The following is an 18840-nucleotide window of genomic DNA, read 5'->3' as shown; positions in this document are numbered from 1 at the left end:
TTTATTGACAACGCAAAGGCATTCGACTGTGAGGATCACAAAACATTATGGATAACATTGCAAAGAATAGGAATTCCAGAATATTTAATTGTGCTCAAGGGGAACTTGTACATAGATCAAGAGTTAGTTGTTCAAGCAGAACAAGGGGGTAGATACTGCATGGCTTAAAATCAGGAAAGGCATGCGTCAGGTTTGTATTGTTTCACCATATTTATTCAATCTGTATGCCAAGCAAATAATCGGAGAAGCTGGACTATGTGAAGAAGAATGTGGTAGGGGGATTGGAGTAAGACTCATTAACAACCTGTAATCTGCAGATGACACAACCTTGCTTGCTGAAAGAGAAGAGTACTTGAAGCACTTACTGATGAAGATCAAAGACTACAGCCTTCGGTATGGATTACACCCCAACATAATGAAAACAAAAAATCCCCACAGCTGAACCTATAAGCAACACCATGATAAACGGAGAAAAGACTGAAGTTGTCAAGGATTTCATTTTACTTGGATCCACAATCAAAGCCCATGGGAACAGCAGTCAAGAAATCAAAAGATGCATTGCATTGGGCAAATCCACTGCAAAAGACCTCTTTAAAGTGTTGAAGAGCAAAGATGTTACCTCGAAGGTTCAGGTGCGCCTGATCCAAGCCATGGTGTTTTTAATCACTTCATACGCATATGAAAGATGGAGAATGAATAAGAAAGATCAAGGAAGAATGGACGCCTTTGAATTGTGGTGTTGGCAACTAATAGTGAATATACCATGGACTGCCAAAAGAATGAACAAGTCTTTCTTGGAAGGAGTACAGCCAGAGTGTGCCTTGGAAGCGATGATGGTGAGGCTTCATCTCACATACTTTGGACACATTATCAGGAGGGACCAGTCTGTGGAGAAGGACATCATGCCTGGTACGGTAGAGTGTCAGCAAAAAAGAGGAATACCCTCAAAAGAAGGGGTAGGCACACAGTGGCTACAACAATGGGCTCAAAACACAATGATGGTGAGGATGGCACAGAACTAGGCAGTATTTCGTTCTGTTGTTTATGGGGTCTCTATGGATCAGAACTGACTCTATGGCACCCAACAACAACCCAACAACAAAGTAAGAATCAAAATGGCTCTGGAATCATAAAAACCTATGTTGAATTCTAGCTTCTCTACTTTCCCAACTTTTCAGTTAGCAGGCCAGCACTTTAACTGTTTCCACAACCCAGGGAATCCCCCATGAAGACTTAATGGAATAATATATTATTAGCTGCTGTGAAGTCAGCCCCCAACTCCTGGGGACCCCATGCACAACAGGAACGAACTGTTGTGATCCATAGGGTTTTCACTGGCTGATTTTTCAGAAGTAGATCACCAGGCCTTTCTTCCTAGTCTGTCCCAGTCTAGAAGCTCTGCTGAAACCTGTTCAGCATCATAGCAACAGGAAAGCCTCAACAGGCAAAAGGTGGTGGCTATGCTTGAGGGGCACTGGCCAGGAATCGAACCCAGGTCTTCTGCATAGAATGGGAGAATTCTACCACTAAACCACCTGTCTTAGTTATCTAGTGTTGCTGTAACAGAAATACCACAAGTGGATGGCTTTAACAAAGAGAAATTTATTCTCTTACAGTCTAGTAGGCTAGAAGTCCAAACTCAGGGTGTCAGCTCCAGAGGAAGGCTTTTTCTCTCTCTGTTGGCTCTGCAGGATGGTCCTTGTCATCAATCTTCCCCTGGTCTAGGAGTTTCTCAAATCAGGGGTCCAAAGGATGCACTCTGCTCCTGGCACTACTTTCTTGGTGATATGAGGTCCCCCTGTATCTCTGCATTCTTTTATATCGCAAAAGAGATTGATTTAAAACAAAGCTTAATATTGTAGGTTGAGTCCTGCCTCATCAACGTAATTCCCCCTGATCCTGCCTCATTAATACCACAGAAGTAGGATTTACAACATATAGGAAAATCACATCAGGTGACAAAGTGGTGGACAAGCACACAATACTGGGAATCATGGCCTAGCCAAGTTGACACAGATTTTGGGGGCACATGATTCAATCCATAACAGCACCAAACCAAATGCGTTGCTGTTGAGTCGTTTCTGGCTCACAGCAGCCCTATAGCAAAGAGCAGAACCGCCTCATAGGGTTTCCAGGGCTGTAGATCTTTACAGAAGCAGACTGCCACATCTTTCTTCCACAGAGTGGCTGGTGGGTTCAAACCGTTGACCCTTTGGTTGGCAGCCAAGCACTTTAACTGCTGCACCACCAGAGCTCCAATAATGTAAGTAGAGTCTAACATATAGCTAGTGCTTACCGAATGTTACTATTACAGATCAAAATGTATAAATAGTTTTTTTAAATGAATTTGAAAATAATTTTCACTTTTGAAGCCTTTAAAAGGAATTATGTACTAAGAGCATTTTCTCAGATTATCTTGAACAGTTTAAGAAAAGTACTAGATCCTTTTTGTTTTTTTTCCGAAAGAGTACCAAGAATGACATGGATTGGTGACATGGCTTATAAAACAAAGGAAGTAATATGATTCATTATAATCCTCATTACAATTATATCAATAGTATGGTTATAAAAATATATCTGATTTTCAGATCTTACTTTGAAGTAAAAGGATGCCTTTATCATAAATCTTTGTAAACAGTCTTTTTTCAATAATATAAATTTAGATCTATCCATCCAGTCAGATTTTTCTGCGTTATACAATTTAATATTTGTTAGGAGTCTTTCCACAAATCCTCTTCCCAGCCCCACACTATTTTTCTTTTAATATCCAATTATCTAAGACTTAAGAAGAGTGGGCACCACCCAATAGGTGGATGTGTTTTGAGATCCGGAGAAATGGGAGTGACATCATCTGTTACAATAAAAACCTTCTCTTGGTGAAGGCAAGACCCACATATAAAAGTCACATTTAAGGGTCTGCAGTCCCATTCATGAGCTTTCTCAACTTCACTCAACATTAAGAAAGCATCAGCTGCTAATATACCTGACAGAGAATCTTGTCCTAAGACATCGTGTGGTAAGTAATCTTTATTTTCTTTGTTAAAATCTGTAGGAGATGTTTGATAATCAAGCAATTATTTAATGTGTACCATTTTCTATAAGTATCGTGCTGTTAAAGGTAAAATTCTTGAGGGGGAACTGAGTTATGTTTAACATAAAATGCCACAATCTAAAATAAACGTGCCACTAAAATAATTTTAAATCTTTTATTTTTGTGATTGAAGTCTTTTGAGATACCTTCCTTTTTAAAATTTATCTGGAATTATGGGTAAAATGATTAAAATTTGGCATTATATGCTTCAGTGGAATCTTTATGAAAATTTTGAAATAAAATAACCTAATGATGAATAAATAATTCTGATTTAAATAACCAATATAAATTAATTAAGTTGGAGTTAAAATTCCATTTTTTCCTGCAGAATATCCATATCTAGATTATTTTATGACTCATAGAGAGCCCATTCTGTATTCTAAACTGTCTGTTTGCTGAGTATTTATGTGTATTCTCTTTACCCAAATGACAGCCTTTTCTAGTTCTCAGTTTTGGAAACTTGTACATGAATTTTAAGGGAGCTTCACAACTGTTTTTCACCTCCCTTTCATGATATTCTTATAAGAAGCCCATCTCCCTATGCAGAACAAAGAAGCCAAGCAGAGGTGTCTGAGGTCACTAGGTAAATGTGACAAATCTAGGCATAAACATCAGTGTTCTTGTTCTCCAGTTACAGGGCCTGTTTCCAACAACACTCAGAACTGGAAAATATTTATGTTTTGCTCCATCAGTAGCTTTACATTGCACAACAAAAAGAAATGTAGCAGATTATGTTCCTTATGCCCTTCTAAAGGACTCAGTTTCCCTTTAAAATATGAGCACATGGCCACTCTATATATGTTAAAAGAGGGACTACTGACCAGTAAGAGAAAGTACTTCTATAATAACAGGCTTTGCAATTACTGTAAGGCAAATTAAGGTAAGAATATCCTATATTGATATGTAAAACTTTATGAACAAAAGATGAAAGAGCTAAAAATTATATGAAAACCTAACTGGTTAATAAAATAAGTTAAAGAGATAAGATACAGACAGACATTTTATTTGGAGCTGAAACTCTAAATCCATATAGCAATTAATCCACAAGGTGATTTTTAAATGCTTTGATGTATTCTTTTTAGTAGGGTAAGAAGTGTGCATTAACTCAGTAAAAACCTCATTAAATCAGAACCTATTAATTTTGTATTTATGGTAATTATTGCAGTGCCTGAAATGACATTTTTTTATGGAAAAATGATTTGCTAAGTAAACAGTGTTAACAATTTACCTAATTAAAGAATTAACCATTTTCAAGCAAATTATAAACGTTCAGTCGTAAACTACATAAAATGTGGGAGGAAATTCTAAAAAGCAATTTCTTTCATTCTCTATGTGGCTTCAAATTTATATATTAAAACTTGCACAAGAACACTAAAAAAAAAATGCCTAAGAAAGTAAAACTAATCCGTCTAACTTCTAATTCGAATTATGTGTATGTCTAATACATATTAATGCATCTGTAAAATAAAGAGGCTGATTTCAACAGCTTCCCATAAAAACCAATTAGTTTACTGTTACACTTTGTGTGCGGTTGTGTGGTTTAGATGTAAATTACTGTAAATTTAATCATAAGAGTTTGAAATATTAAAAATATTTTAAACTACTCCCTCTTCCCTTTGCCTTTTAGTGAAGATGATGTTTGCAAAAGACCTGGCTAAAGTAATGGTTGTCTTGTTTGCAATTTGTTTTCTTACCGAACTGGAAGGGAAACCTGTTGAGTAAGTACCGTAGACTATTCTGCATGGTGGGGGCATGGGTGTTGGATTTCTAAATTTGGCTTTATAACTTGGAAGTGGGAGGCTAACGGAGAGTCCCTCTCTGCTTCTGTTACTCGTAGGAAGCGATCTGTGAGTGAAATACAGTTCATGCACAACCTGGGCAAACATCTGACCTCAGTGGAAAGAGTGGAGTGGCTCCGTAAGAAACTGCAGGATGTGCACAATTTTATTGCCCTCGGAGCCCCTGCTGCTCCCAGAGATGGTGGGTCCCAGAGGCCCCGAAAAAAGGAAGACAACGTCCTGGTTGACAGTAATCAAAAAAGTCTTGGAGAGGTAGACAAAGCTGATGTGGATGTATTAATCAAAGCTCAATCCCAATGAGAACACATAGGATCAGAAAACTGCTCTGGACAGTTCCCGGGCAACAATATTACACGCTGCTAATTTTCCAAGTTCTAATATTGTTAAATTTTACATGTAATCCCTTGCTAGCCTAACGGCTGCAATTTTAATTGATTATTTTGATTCTACTTTTATTCATTTAAAGAGTTCTTTTATTCTATTTCTATTGTTTATTCTTTTTAATGCATGCCATTGCATAACTTAGAAAAAATAAAATCGTACTTTTCAACCTCTCTCCCATCGTAAAATGCAAAATAAACATTTAATGATCATAATTCTAAATAAATGAAGTTGCATGTTTCTCACTGGTTATGAGTCTGTCTTTTTGGGTATGACTGACACCAATGTGTTTAAGTAGATCATGACTAGGTTAAGACAACTCAAAAAAAAATTTGTTTTTAATCATGTGTTTCATTTTGATATATTGAAAAACATCTTTTTAATATCACCAAAGTACCACATTCCCAAATCCTCAATCACCAAAAGCAAACCCGTTGCCATCGAGTCAGTGGCACTATTGTTCTCTTTGGAGTCCCCAGGTGGCAAAAAGTTAAGAGCCCGTCTCCACCTGTGACAGAAAGCCCACTTAAACTTTAATAACTAGGGTCTTGGCCTGAATTTTCACCCCCTTAGTTACTTTTTCATTTTCATGCTCAGCAGCTCCAATGTCCCTTCCTCAGGGCAGCCTTGCCTGATTGTCAAGATAGTTTAGGTCCCCCGGGTGCATTTTTGGAGCCCCTGGATGGTGCAAACTGTTAAGCACTCAGCTACTAACCAGAAGGTTGGCCGTTTGAACTCACCCACAGGCACCTTGGAAGACAGGCCTGGTGATATGCTTCTGAAAGATCACAGTCTTGAAAACCTTACTGAGCAGTTCTGCTCTGCACATGTGGGGTGGCCATTGACTGTATGACAACCACGAACAACGACAACAATTGTCCTCTTCATTTCATAAAAGGAAATGATGAAACTCAGCAACTTCTATTGTTTTTTTAAAAGGCAGAGGGTGGTCTGAAACTTTAACGCAAAAAGTATTTACCTACACACAAACCTACTGGTCATATGTCTAGTCTGAACTTAAAATTGCAAAAACTAGAAATTTTGTATTTATTAGAAGAAAAATTCATTCACCAATTTACAAGTATTTATTTAGCATCCATTATTTGTCATAGCAATGATTGTGAGGATGGCACAGGACTGGATGGCATTTTGTTCTGTTGTATATAGGGTTGCTACCAGTCGGAATCAACTTAACAGCACCTAACAACAGTTTGTCACGTACTGTATCAGGAACGGAAACCCTGGTGGTGTAGTGGTTAAGTGCTACAGCTGCTAACCAAAAGGAGAGCGGTTCAAATCCACCAGGTGCTCCTTGGAAACTCTATGGGACAGTTCTACTCTGTCCTATAGGGTCGCTATGAGTCAGAATCAACTCAACAGCAATGGGTTTGGTTTTGGTTTTTTTGTATTAGGGACTGGGCATACCAAACCCATTGCCGTTGAGGCAATTCCGACTCATAGTGACCCTATAGGACAGAGTAGAACTGCCCCATAGAGTTTCCAAGGAGCACCTGGAGGATTCGAACTGCTGACCTTTTGGTTAGCAGCTGTAACATTTAACCACTACGCCACCAGGGTTTCCATTGGGCATACAGTGGTGAGCAAAACAGACATGGTTCTTGTCTTCATTGAGCCAACAATTTAGTAGGGCAAAAGGCTCTCATTAATTCATTATGAACTTTGATAAATGCTATGATAGAAGATACTACCAGTTGCCATCAAGCTGATTCTGACTTACGGAGACCCTACGTGTTGCAGCATAGAAGTACACTTCATAGAGTTTTCAAGGCTCTGATTTTTCAGAAGAAGATCACCAAGCCTTTTTCCGCAGTGCCTCTGGGTGGGTTCAAACTGCCAACCTTTTGGTTATCAGACCAGCACTTAAGCATTTGCACCACCCAGGGACTGCTAGTACAAGACAGCACAAAAGTGTAAAATAGGGAGCCAATGAACTATTTAGCATAGAAAGAGTTAGCAGATACATAATAGACCAGGAGAAAAGATCTGTGACATTTTAAAACCAATAAGGAATTTATATTAGAATATACAAAGAAATCAATAGGATCAGAAATTCAAGAAAAATGGGCAAATTATATGAATAAGCAATTCACAGACAGGAAACCCCAAAGAGCCAACAGGTAGAGATGTTCAGTCTGACTAGTAATCAGAGATACGCAAATTAAAACAATGAACTATCACTTGAAATCAATATGACAAAAAATTTTATGAAGGCACCTAATTCTAATTGTAGGTGCAAATAGGGAGACAGGAATGTTTAGCTCTGCTGGTAGGAGTATAAGCTGTGCTTCAGTGGGTTTTTTTTTTTTCTATTCATTGTGGCATTTATGCCACCAGGTGGTTGAAAGCATTCCTGGAATGCTAAAACTACATTTTCCAGATATCTCCTGAGCTAATGAAGGAAGGCAATTCTACTGCTCCCCTTCTGCCAGTAACCATTGTTACGGAGGGGCTTGATTTATCTGTGCTAGTGGTTTTTTTTTTTTTTTAGTGGTTACTGGGTTACTGGGTTAGTGTGTTGGAACTGACTCAATGACACCTAACAACAACAAGTGTTAGCAGGAGCCCTGGTAGCGCAGCAGTTAAGAGCTGTGACTGCAAACCAAAAGGTTGGCAGTTTGAATCTACCAGCCACTCCTTGGAAACCTTATGGGGCAGATCTACTCTGTCCCTTAGGGTCGCTGTGAGTTGGAATCAAATTGATGGCAATGGGTTTTTTTGTTTGTTTGTTTTGGTGGGGGTTGGGGTTTGGTTTAGCAGAGGTTCCAGGGACAAACAAATATGCTACAACAAATAGAGCTCAAACGTATAACCACCTAAATGGTTTATTTTCTCATTCACATAACAGTACTGGCCAGATGAACAGTGCAGTAGAGTGGCCCCTTCCACATGGTGTTTGAGAGTTTTGCTTCTATTGTGGTGATCCTAGGATTGTTTCCATTCCATCCAGCTGGAAGTGAAAAATGTTATATAAAAATGCTGTGTAAATTCATGAGCCAGGCACGGAAAAGGTAACATCATCTCTTTATATTCTACTGGCAATAATATAGTCAAGAGACCTAATGGTGCAATGGCTAAGCACCTGGCTGCTAACTGAAAGGCTGGTGGTTTGAACCCACCCAGCAGCTCTGCAAGAGACAGACCTGGAGATCTACTCCCATAAAGATTGCCGTCTAGAAAACCCTGTGGGGCAGTTCTATTCTGTCACGTGGGGTCACCATGAGCTGAAGTCAACTCAACGGCACCTAACACCAACAATGGCAACAACATAATATAGTTATATTATTGTTGTTGCCGTTAGTCTCCATCCAGTTGACCTGACTCGTGGCAACCTCCTATGTGTCAGAGTAGACCTGTGCTCCACAGGGTTTTCAATGGCTGGTTCTTTGGAAATAGATCACCAAGCCTGTCTTCTGAGGCACCTCTGACTTGGTTTGAACTGCTAACCTTTCACCTAGTAGTCGAGTACTTTGTGTCACCCAGGGAGCCAGTCATATTATCAGCCACAACTAAATTGTAAAAGGGAGTCCCTGGGTAGTGCAAATTGTTAATGTGGTCAGCTGCTAACCAAAAGGTTGGTGATTCAAGTCCACTCAGATAAGATAAACTATAATAATGAAATACGCAAAGACCTGGAATTAGAAAACCTCCAACTTGAAACAAGAAGGCCAATTGCCCTTCACTCAAGTCAGACAGGAAACCCTAGTCACGTAGTGGTTAAGAGCTATGGCTGGTAACCAAAAGGCCAGCAGTTCAAGTCCAACAGGCTGTCCTTGGAAACCCTATGAGGCAGTTCTACTCTGTTCTATAGGGTCACTATGAGTCAAGAAGGCTCTGGGAGTTTCCCTGAGGGCAGGCCTTTGATGTAGAGAATGCTCTTGATATATATAAAAAATAGACACCTTTCCAGCTCTTCCTGCCCAGACCAGGAAGACATTTTCCCCTCAACTTCACTGTGGTAACCTAATGGAATTTCTGGAGGTAAAACCATGAAAGTGTGAGAGCTCCCCTAAGACTGGGCCCCCAGGAGATTTTAATTCTCAAAGTAGTCTACATTCAGCCTCCAGCAATTTGTCAATTACTGTTTAAGTGTTCCTGTGTTTACCTGTGTTTTATTGACTATGCAAAGGCATTCAACTGTGTGGGTCATAACTAATTATGGATAACATTTCGAAGAATGCTATCCAGAACACTTAATTGTGCGCATAAGGAACCTATACACAGATCAAGAGGCAGTCGTTTGAACAGAACAAGGGGATACTACATGGTTTAAAATCAGGAAAGTTGTGCGCCAGGGTTGTATCCTTTTTCCATATTTATTCAATCTGTACGCTGAGCAAATAATCCGAGAAGCTGGACTATATGAAGAAGAAAGCGGCATCAGGATTGGAGGAAGACTCATTAACAACCTGTGTTATGCAGATGACACGACTTTGCTTGCTGAAAGTGAAGAGGACTTGAAGCACTTACTGATGAAGATAGAAGACTACAGCCTTCAGTATGGATTGCACCTCAACATAAAGAAAACAAAAATCCTAACAACTGGACTAATAAGCAACATCATGATAAACAGAAAATATTGAAGTTGTCAAGGATTTCATTTTACTAGGACCCACAACCAACACCCATAGAAGCAGCAGTCGAGAAATCAAAGGACGCATCGCACTGGACAAATTTGCTGCAAAAGATCTCTTTAATATCACTTTGAAGACTAAGGTTCTCCTAACCCAAGCCATGATATTTTCAACCGCCTCATAGGCATTGGAAAGCTGAACAATGAATAAGGAAGACTGGAGAAGAATTGATGGCTTCGAATTGTGGTGCTGGTGAAGAATACTGAATATACTATGGACTGCCAAAAGAACACACGAATCTGTCTTGAAAGAAGTACAGCCAGAATGCTCACTAGAAGCAAGGGTGGCGAGACTTCGTCTCAGATACTTGGGACATGTTATCAGGAAGGACCAGTCCCTGGAGAAGGACATCATTCTTGGTAAAGTAGACGGTCAGTGAAAAAGAGGAAGACCCTCTTCTTAAAAGCTTGCAAGTGGCCATCTAAGATGCATCAATTGGTCTCAACCCACCTAGAGCAAAGGAGAATGAAGAATACCAAAGACACAAGGAAAATATGAGTCCGAGAGTCCTAAAAACCTGTGAGCGGCCATCTAGGATACTCCACTGGTCTTACCCCTTCAGGAGCAAGGAAGAATGAAGAAAATTGAGGATACAAGAGATGGACCACATCTACCACAGCCTCCACCAGAATGAGCCCAGTACAACTAGATGGTACCTGGCTACCATTACTGACTGCTCTGACAGGGATCACAACAGAGGGTCCCAGACAGAGCTGGAGAAGAATGGACAACAAAATTCTAACTCAAAAAGAAAGACCAGACTTGCTGGCCTGACAGAGACTGGAGAAACCCTGAGATTATGGCCCTGGACACCCTTTCAGCTCAGTAATGAAGTCACTCCTGAGGTTCACCCTTCAGCCAAAGATTGGACAAGCCTACAAAACAAAACAAGACAAAGGGGCACTCCAGCCCCAGGGCAAGGACTAGAAGGCAGGAGGGGACAGGAAAGCTGGTAATAGGGAACCCAAGGTTGAGAAGGGAGAGTGTTGTTGACATGCTGTGGGGTTGTTAACCAATATCATAAAACAATATTCTTACCGACTGTTTAATAAAAAACTAGTTTGTTCTGTAAGCCTTCATTTAAAGTACAATAAAAAAATAAAAAAAGAACAAAAAAGAAAATATGAGCCCAAGAGACAGTAATGGCCATATAAACCAGAGACTCCATCAGCCTGAGATGGGAAGAACTAGATGGTACGCAGCTACCACCAATGACCACCCTGACAGGGAACACAAAAGAGAATCCCTGACGAGCAGCAGAAAAGTGGGATGCAGAACTCAAATTCTGGTAAAAAGACCAGACTTAATGGTCTGACTAAGACTGGAGGGAACCCAGAGGAACACGGCCTCTGGACTCTCTGTTAGCCCAGAACTGACCATTCCTGAAACTAACTCTTGAGACAAAGATTAGACTGGACTATGAGACATAAAGACCTGCTATAATTTATCAAGAATTGTGAAAGGGCTGAGATTTTACCCTATTGTGTGTTAACAAATTACAGAAAAAAACGCACAGATTCCTTCTTTAACATTCCAGGTCTTTATTTCCCAATTCAAACCTACTTTTCTCACATTTCAAACAACTAAACCAAACCGGTTGCCGTCAAGTCAATTCCGACTCATGGCGACCCTACAGGACGAAATAGAACTGCCCCACAGGGTTTCCAAGGAGTGGCTGATGGATTCATTCGAACTGCTGGCCTTTTTGGTTAGCAAGCAGCCAAGTCCTTGAGTTCTTTTGTGTGTGTGTGATTTTCCTATTCCTGCCATCAGGTGGCAGTGCTCAAACTTTGTAATACAAAGAAGCCCCAGGCTTTCAAGTTAAATGGGATTCTGGGTCTGGAGCTTCTTAATTACACAGACCAAAGAAACCCTGATATACTGATTAAGAGCTACAGCTGCTAACCAAAAGGTTGGCAGTTTGATTCCACCAGGTGCTCCTTAGAAACCCTATTGTACAGTTCTATTCTGTCCTATAGGGTCGCTATGAGTTGGAATCGACTCGATGGCAGCAGGTCTGGTTTTTGGTTTTATGAGACATAAAATGATACTGGTGAGGAGTGTGCTTCTCAGCTTAAGTAGACATTAGACTATGTGGCCAGCACCTGTCTGGAGGAAAGGTGAGAAGGCAGAGGGGGACAGGAGCTGGTTGAATGGACACAGAAAATACAGGGTAGAGAGGAGAAGTGTGCTGTCACGTTATAGGGAGAGCAACTAGGGTCACATAACAACATGTGTACAGGTTTTTGTATGAGAAACTGACCTGAATTGTAAAATTTCACTTAAACACAATAAAAAAAAAAAAAAAAAAGAGGAAAACCCTCAGTGAGATGGATTGACACAGTGGCTGCAACAATGTGCTCACACATAGCAACGATTGTGAGGATGGCACAGGACTGGGCAGCATTTTGTTCTGTTGTACTATGTCTGTTGTACTATGTCCCTTTGAGTTGGAACCGATTCGATGGCCCCTAACAACAACAACCGTTACTAGTTCCAGGTGCTCCTGCTCCTGGTAAACTAATTTGGGCTATAGATTCTCTATATTACCCTGTCTCTCCAGTTTTTGGGGTGGTGGTTTGTCCCGTGACCTCAATTCTCTGATGGATTTAAGAAATTTGTTGATTTTTGATTTGTTCAGCTTTTCTCCTGTGAGGATGGGAGCAGTGACTTCCAAGCTCTTCATATGCTGGAGCAAACACTGAGACATACTCCTGTGTTTTATAGTTTCAGTCCTTTCATTTAGGCCTTTGATCCATTTTGAATTAATTTTTTTATATGGTTGAGGTAAGAATCCAGTTTCATTATTTTGCATGTGAATATCCATTTGTCCCAGCACCATTTGTTGAAAAACTATTTTTTCCCCTATTGAATCAACTGACTTTTTACCCTTGTTGAAAAATCAATTGACCATAAATGTACGGATTTTTCTTCTGAACTCTCAGTTATGTTCCATTCATCTATATGTCAAACTTATGCCAGCATCTCATTGTCTTAATTCCTGTAGCTTTGTAGTAAGTTTTTTAAATCGGGAAGTATAAGTTCTCCAACTTTGTTCTTTTTCAAAATTTTTTGGCTATGTAGCTCCTTTGAATTTCCATATAAGCTTTAGGATCAGTTTGACAATTTTTACAAAAAAAAAAAAAAAAACCTGCTATAATTTACCAAGAGTTGTGAAAGGGCTGAGGTTTTACCCTATTGTATGTTAACAAATTATAGAAAAAAATTCACAGATTCCTTCTTTAATCTAACATTCCAGGTCTTTATTTCCCAATTCAAACCTACTTTTCTCACATTTCAAAAAAACTAAACCAAACCGGTTGCCGTCAAATCAATTCCGACTCATGGAGACCCTACAGGACAAAATAGAACTGCCCCACAGGGTTTCCAAGGAGTGGCTAATGGATTCAAACTGCTGTCCTTTTGGTTAGCAGGCAAGTCCTGAGTTATTTTGTGTGTGTGTGTGATTTTCCTATTCCTGCCATCAGGTGGCAGTGCTCAAACTTTGTAATACAAAGAAATCCCAGGCTTTCAAGTTAAAATGGGATTCTGGGTCTGGAGCTTATTAATTATGTTGACCAGAAGCTTGCCTTATTCTTTGCCTGGAGACAATCTTGCCACCAGGGCTCCTTTCTCACATTACTTCCTACTTAGTCCGTTTAATTGTTCATTATTCCCCCTAGAGGAGTCTCTGGGTGGCACAAACGGTTAAGTAGTAGACTATTAATGAAAAAGTTGGTTTGAATCCCACAGGATTCTACGAAGAAATCTGTTTTCAAAAGGTCAGGACCTTGAAAACCATATGGAGTGCATTTCTACTGTACACACATGGGGTGGCCATGAGTTGGAATCAGTTTGCAACGGGCTTGGTTTTTTGGTTTTTGGTTCTCTTTACAAGAACTTACCTTAGCCATTTTTATGCCTTTGTCGTTCCCTTCATAGGACTGCTCTTTCCTACTCTTTTAATGCATGAATCTTACCTATTCTTTAAGACCCCAGATCAAACATTCTTCCTTTCCTCTCCTTTTCCTGCACCGTCTTCTTCTCCCGAGTTAGAAGTAATCTTTTTCGTTTCTGACTTTCCATAGCACATTACCCTCTGTCTCCTTATGATTCAACTTGTTTTACTTTATATTTGTTATTTACTATATACCTCAGTTTTATCCACAGATTTTGTATATTAATCGTGTCTGTATCTCCTAGTATTCTACACAGTCTTGATCAATCAATACGTTTGTTGGACTAAATGTGTGAATGAAGTCAAGTAAAAGATAAAAACCAAACCAACCGTTGCCGTCAAGTTGATTCCGACTCCTAGTGATCCCATGTGTAACCCTATGTCAGAGTAGAACTGATTCATAGGGTTTTCTTTACAGAAGCAGGTCACCAGGCCTTTTGCAGCACTGCTGGGTGGGTTCAATCGGCCAGCCTCCAGGTTAGTGTTGTTGTTTTGTGCTGTGGAGACGATTCCAACTCACAGGGACCATGTAGGGCAGGTCTTTTCTCCTGCAGCTGGTGGGTTGGAACTACCGACTTTTTGGTTAGTAGCTGATTGCTTAACCATTGTGGTACAAAGGCTCCTTTTTTAGGTTAGTAGTTCACTGCGGTAGGGAGCCCTAGTGCTGTAGTCTTTATCCTGGTAGTGCAGTGGTTAAGTGCTTGACTGCAAACCAAGAGGTTGGTAGTTCAAACCCACCACCTGCTCTGTGGGACAAAGATGTGGTAGTCAGCTTCTGTAAAGATTACAGCTTTGCAGCTCTACTCTGCCTTATAGGATAGCTGTAGCACACTACGAGTCAGAATTAACTCGACGACAACGGGTTAAAAAAAAAAATTAATGCGAATCGCTTTTTTTCGTGTGTGTGTGATTTTCTTAGTCCTGCCATCAGGTGGCAGTGCTCAAACCTTGTAGGTTAAAAACCAAAAAAAAAAAAACCAAACTCACTGCCCTCGAGTCGATTCCGACTTATAGTGACCCTGTAGGACAGCTGAACTGCCCCATGCGGCTTCCAAGAAGTGGCTGATGGCTTCAAGCTGCTGACCTTTTGGTTAGCAGCCAATTGCTTTAACCACTGCTCCACCAGGGCTCCATTAACAAACAGCTTGGGTTCTTTTTGTGTGCATGATTTTCCTATTCCTGCCATCAGGTGGCAGTGCTCAAATTTAGTAATACAAAGAAATCCCAGGCTTTCAAGTTAAACCGGATTCTGGGTCTGCAGTTTATTAATTACATAGACCAGAAGTCTATCTTATCCTTTGCCTTGAAACAATCTTGCTATGAAGTGCAATAATATAGGTTAGCAAATGAACTTGTTCGTTCATTGCTTTTATATAAAACTTCCCTTTATTTCTGTATTAATTTCTTTGGTGCATGTCTTAATATTACGGAAGGCTTTCATTAAGGACCTGAACTTTTACCCATTCAATCAGTCAAGTAGAATTTATAAGTTACTTTGCAGAGTAGATTTTTGATGGTTTGAACCAATAGCATTATCTACCAGAGCATACCAAAACAAACCTGTTGCCATTGAGTCAATTCTGACCCATAGCAAACTTATAGGACAGAGCAGAACTGCCCCATATGGTTTCCAGGGAGCGGCTGGCACAGTCAAACTGCCAACCTTTTGGTTAGCAACCAAGCTCTTAACCACTGCACCACCAGGGCTCCTAACAGTGCATTAAAAAAAAGAAAAGAAAACCAGTTTCTGTATGCTCCCAATTTAATATTTAAAATACTATTATTATTTTTAAGGAAAGGAGAGTGGGAACTTTATCAGATTTTCTTGTTTGTGGTTTCACAGGTTAACAGAATGAATTGAACTCCAAACCCTTCAAAGCAGAGTAAGATGGTTTGAACAGATTCCAGCATGGAACAGTTTCCGTATTTCTGCTGAAATCTTACACGGATATGATTCTTCCAATGTTTCCTAGAAAATTCCTAGAACTTGGACTAGAACTTATTAATTTTGTTAAGCCAAGCACCTGACTGGCTCACAGAAGGGCTTTTGAGCACTATTTAATGTAGGTTTTCCTATTGATTTTTGTTTTCCTACTAAGTGTTGCACTTATTTGATGTGGGGAGTATAGGGCAAGCCAAATGAAACTATTCCCATTGCCAGCAAGTAGATTCTGATTCATAGCAACTCCACAGAACAAATTAGAACTGCCCCACTATGCTGTCAGTGATAGGATCATATCCATACACCTACAAGAAAGATCAGTTAATAAGACTATTATGCAAATTTATGCACCAACCACTAAGGGCAAAGATGAGGAAATTGAAGAGTTTTACCAACTTCTGCAGTCAAAAATTGATCAAACATGCAATCAAGATGCACTCATAATTACTGGTGACTGGAATGCAAAAGTTGGAAACAAAGAAGAAAAATCAGTAGTTGGAAAATAAGGCCTTGGTTTTTTGATAATAGAAAAAGCACATCTACCATGGCCTCCACCAGACTGAGTCCAGTACAACTAGATTATGCCTGGCTACCACCACTGACTGCTCTGATAGGAATCACAATAGAGGGTCCTGGACAGAGCTGGAGAAAAATGTAGAACAGAATTCTAACTCAAAAAGAAAGACCAGACTTGCTGGCCTGACAGAGACTGGAGAAATCCTGAGAGTATGGCTCTGGATACCCTTTCAGCTCAGTAATGAAGTCATTCCTGAGGTTCGTACTTCAGCCAAAGACTGGACAAGCCCATAAAACAAAACGAGACCAACGGGGTACACTGGCCCAGGGGCAAGGACTAGAAGGCAGGAGGGAACAGGAAAGCTGGTAATAGGGAAACCAAGGTTGAGAAGGGAGAGTGTTGACATGTTGTGGAGTTGTTAACCAATGTCATAAAATAATATGTATCCTAACGGTTTAATGAGAAACAAGTTTGTTCTGGAAACCATCATCTAAAGTACAATTAAAAAAAAAAAAAGTGGTTGCAGCAGTACATCGAGAGGGAACTGGCAAAAGTTCAAGCCAGATTCAGAAGAGGATGTGGAATGACAGATATCATTGCTGATGTCAGATGGATCCCGGCTGAAAGCAGAGAATACCAGAAAGTTGCTTACCTGTGTTTTATTGACTATGCAAAGGCATTCAACTGTGTGGATCATAACAATTTATACATAACATTTGCAAAGAATGGGAATTCCAGAACATTTAATTGTGTTCATGAGGGACCTGTACGTAGACCAAGCAGCAGTCATTTGAACCAAACAAGGGGATACTGCATGGTTTAAAGACAGGAAAAGTGTGTGTCAGGGTTGTATCCTTTCACCTTACTTATTCAGTCTGTATGCTGAGTAAATAATCTGAGAAGCTGGACTATATGAAGAAGAATGGGGCATCAGGATTGGAGGAAGACTCACCAACAACCTGTAATATGCAGATGACACAACCTTGCTTGCTGAAAGTGAAAAGGACTTGAAGCACTCACTGATGAAGATCAAAGGCCACAGTCTTCAGTATGGATTACACCTCAACATAAAGAAAACAAAAATCCTCCCAGCTGGCCCAATAGGCAACATCATGATAAATGGAGAAAAGACTGAAGTTGTCAAGGATTTCATTGTACTTGGATCTGCAATCAATACCCATGGAAGCAGCACTCAAGAAATCAAAGGATGCATTCCATTTGGCAAATCTGCTGCAAAAGACCTCTTTGAAGTGTTAAAAAAGCAAAGATGGCATTTTAAGGACTAAGGTGTGCCTGACCCAAGCCATGATGTTTTCAATCACCTCGCATGCATGAGAAAGCTGGACAATGAATAAGGAAGACCAAAGAAGAATTGATGCCTTTGAAATATGGTGTTGGCGAAGAATATTGAATACACCATGGGCTGCCAAAAGAATGAACAAATCTGTCTTGGAAGAAGTATAGCCAGAATACTCCTTAGAAGCAAGGATGGCGAGACGTCATCTCACATACTTTGGACTTGGTATCAGGAGGGACCAGTCCCTGAAGAAGGACATCATGCTTGGTAAAGTAAAGGGTCAGCAAAAAAGAGGAAGACCCTCAATGAGATGGATTGACATAGTGGCTGTAACAACGGGCTCAAGCATAACAATTATGAGGATGGCGCAGGACCGAGCAGTGTTTCATCCTGTTTTATATGGGGTCTCCATGAGTCGGAACCCACTCAACAGCACCTAACCACAATAACAGCAGATCTGTCCCATAGGGTTTCTAAGGCTGTAAATCTTTAAGGAAGGTGACTACAACATCTTTCTCATGTGGAACCCCTGGTGGGTTTGAACTGCTGACCTTTCGATTAGCAGCCGAGCACTTAACCACAGTGCCACCAGGGCTCCTAAATGAAAGTATAAGCCCATTGCCTTTGAGTTGATTCCGACTCATAGCGACCCTATATGTCAGAGTAGAACTGCTCCATTGAGTTTCCAAGGAGCACCTGGTGGATCTGAACTGCCGACCTTTTGCTTAGCAGCTGTAGCACTTAACCATTACACCACTAGGGATTCCAATGAAACTATAGTACACAAAAATATAATAATATGAAAATAATATGTTTCTAATGAGAGATTGGTGGAAGCTTGCTACCGGAATATTAAGAGATTTTCTTTAGAAAATGATGGCTTTTAGTTTGATATTGGGGAGATGATTCTTGTTTGACAGGCATCACTAACTTGAACTTGAATATGGAATGATCTTCCTCAGGCATAGTTTACAGGAGAAAACTTCGATAACAAATCAACATTGCTGAGGGTTTTTGTGGGGTTTTTTTTTTTTTTTTTTGGCCTGAGAATTTTCTTGAAATGTCTCCATAAGACTACCATTCAGCATTGCAAAATTCCTATTGGATTGTTCTTAGAAATCTTCAAAGACTACTGGCCATTTCCAGTTTAGAAGAATGCTGGCTGTAATGATGATGATGATGGTAACAACTTGGTATACTATG

General features: G+C 40.1%; 1 protein-coding gene across 1 annotated transcript; it reads left to right on the top strand.

The window, feature by feature from the left end:
- Positions 1–2828: 2828 nt before the first annotated feature.
- On the top strand, positions 2829–5190 carry PTH (parathyroid hormone). The gene is made up of 3 exons (XM_049891960.1): positions 2829–2882; positions 4724–4809; positions 4929–5190. The coding sequence occupies exons 2-3, from the start codon at positions 4724–4726 to the stop codon at positions 5188–5190; spliced, it is 348 nt and encodes a 115-aa protein (XP_049747917.1). The 5' UTR covers positions 2829–2882.
- The last annotated feature ends 13650 nt before the right edge of the window (positions 5191–18840 follow it).

Source organism: Elephas maximus, chromosome 7 (assembly GCF_024166365.1).
Source record: "Elephas maximus indicus isolate mEleMax1 chromosome 7, mEleMax1 primary haplotype, whole genome shotgun sequence".
Classification (NCBI taxonomy): Eukaryota; Metazoa; Chordata; class Mammalia; order Proboscidea; family Elephantidae; genus Elephas; species Elephas maximus.
Note: the sequence above shows the minus strand (reverse complement) of the source record. Positions and strands in the feature narration are given on the sequence as shown.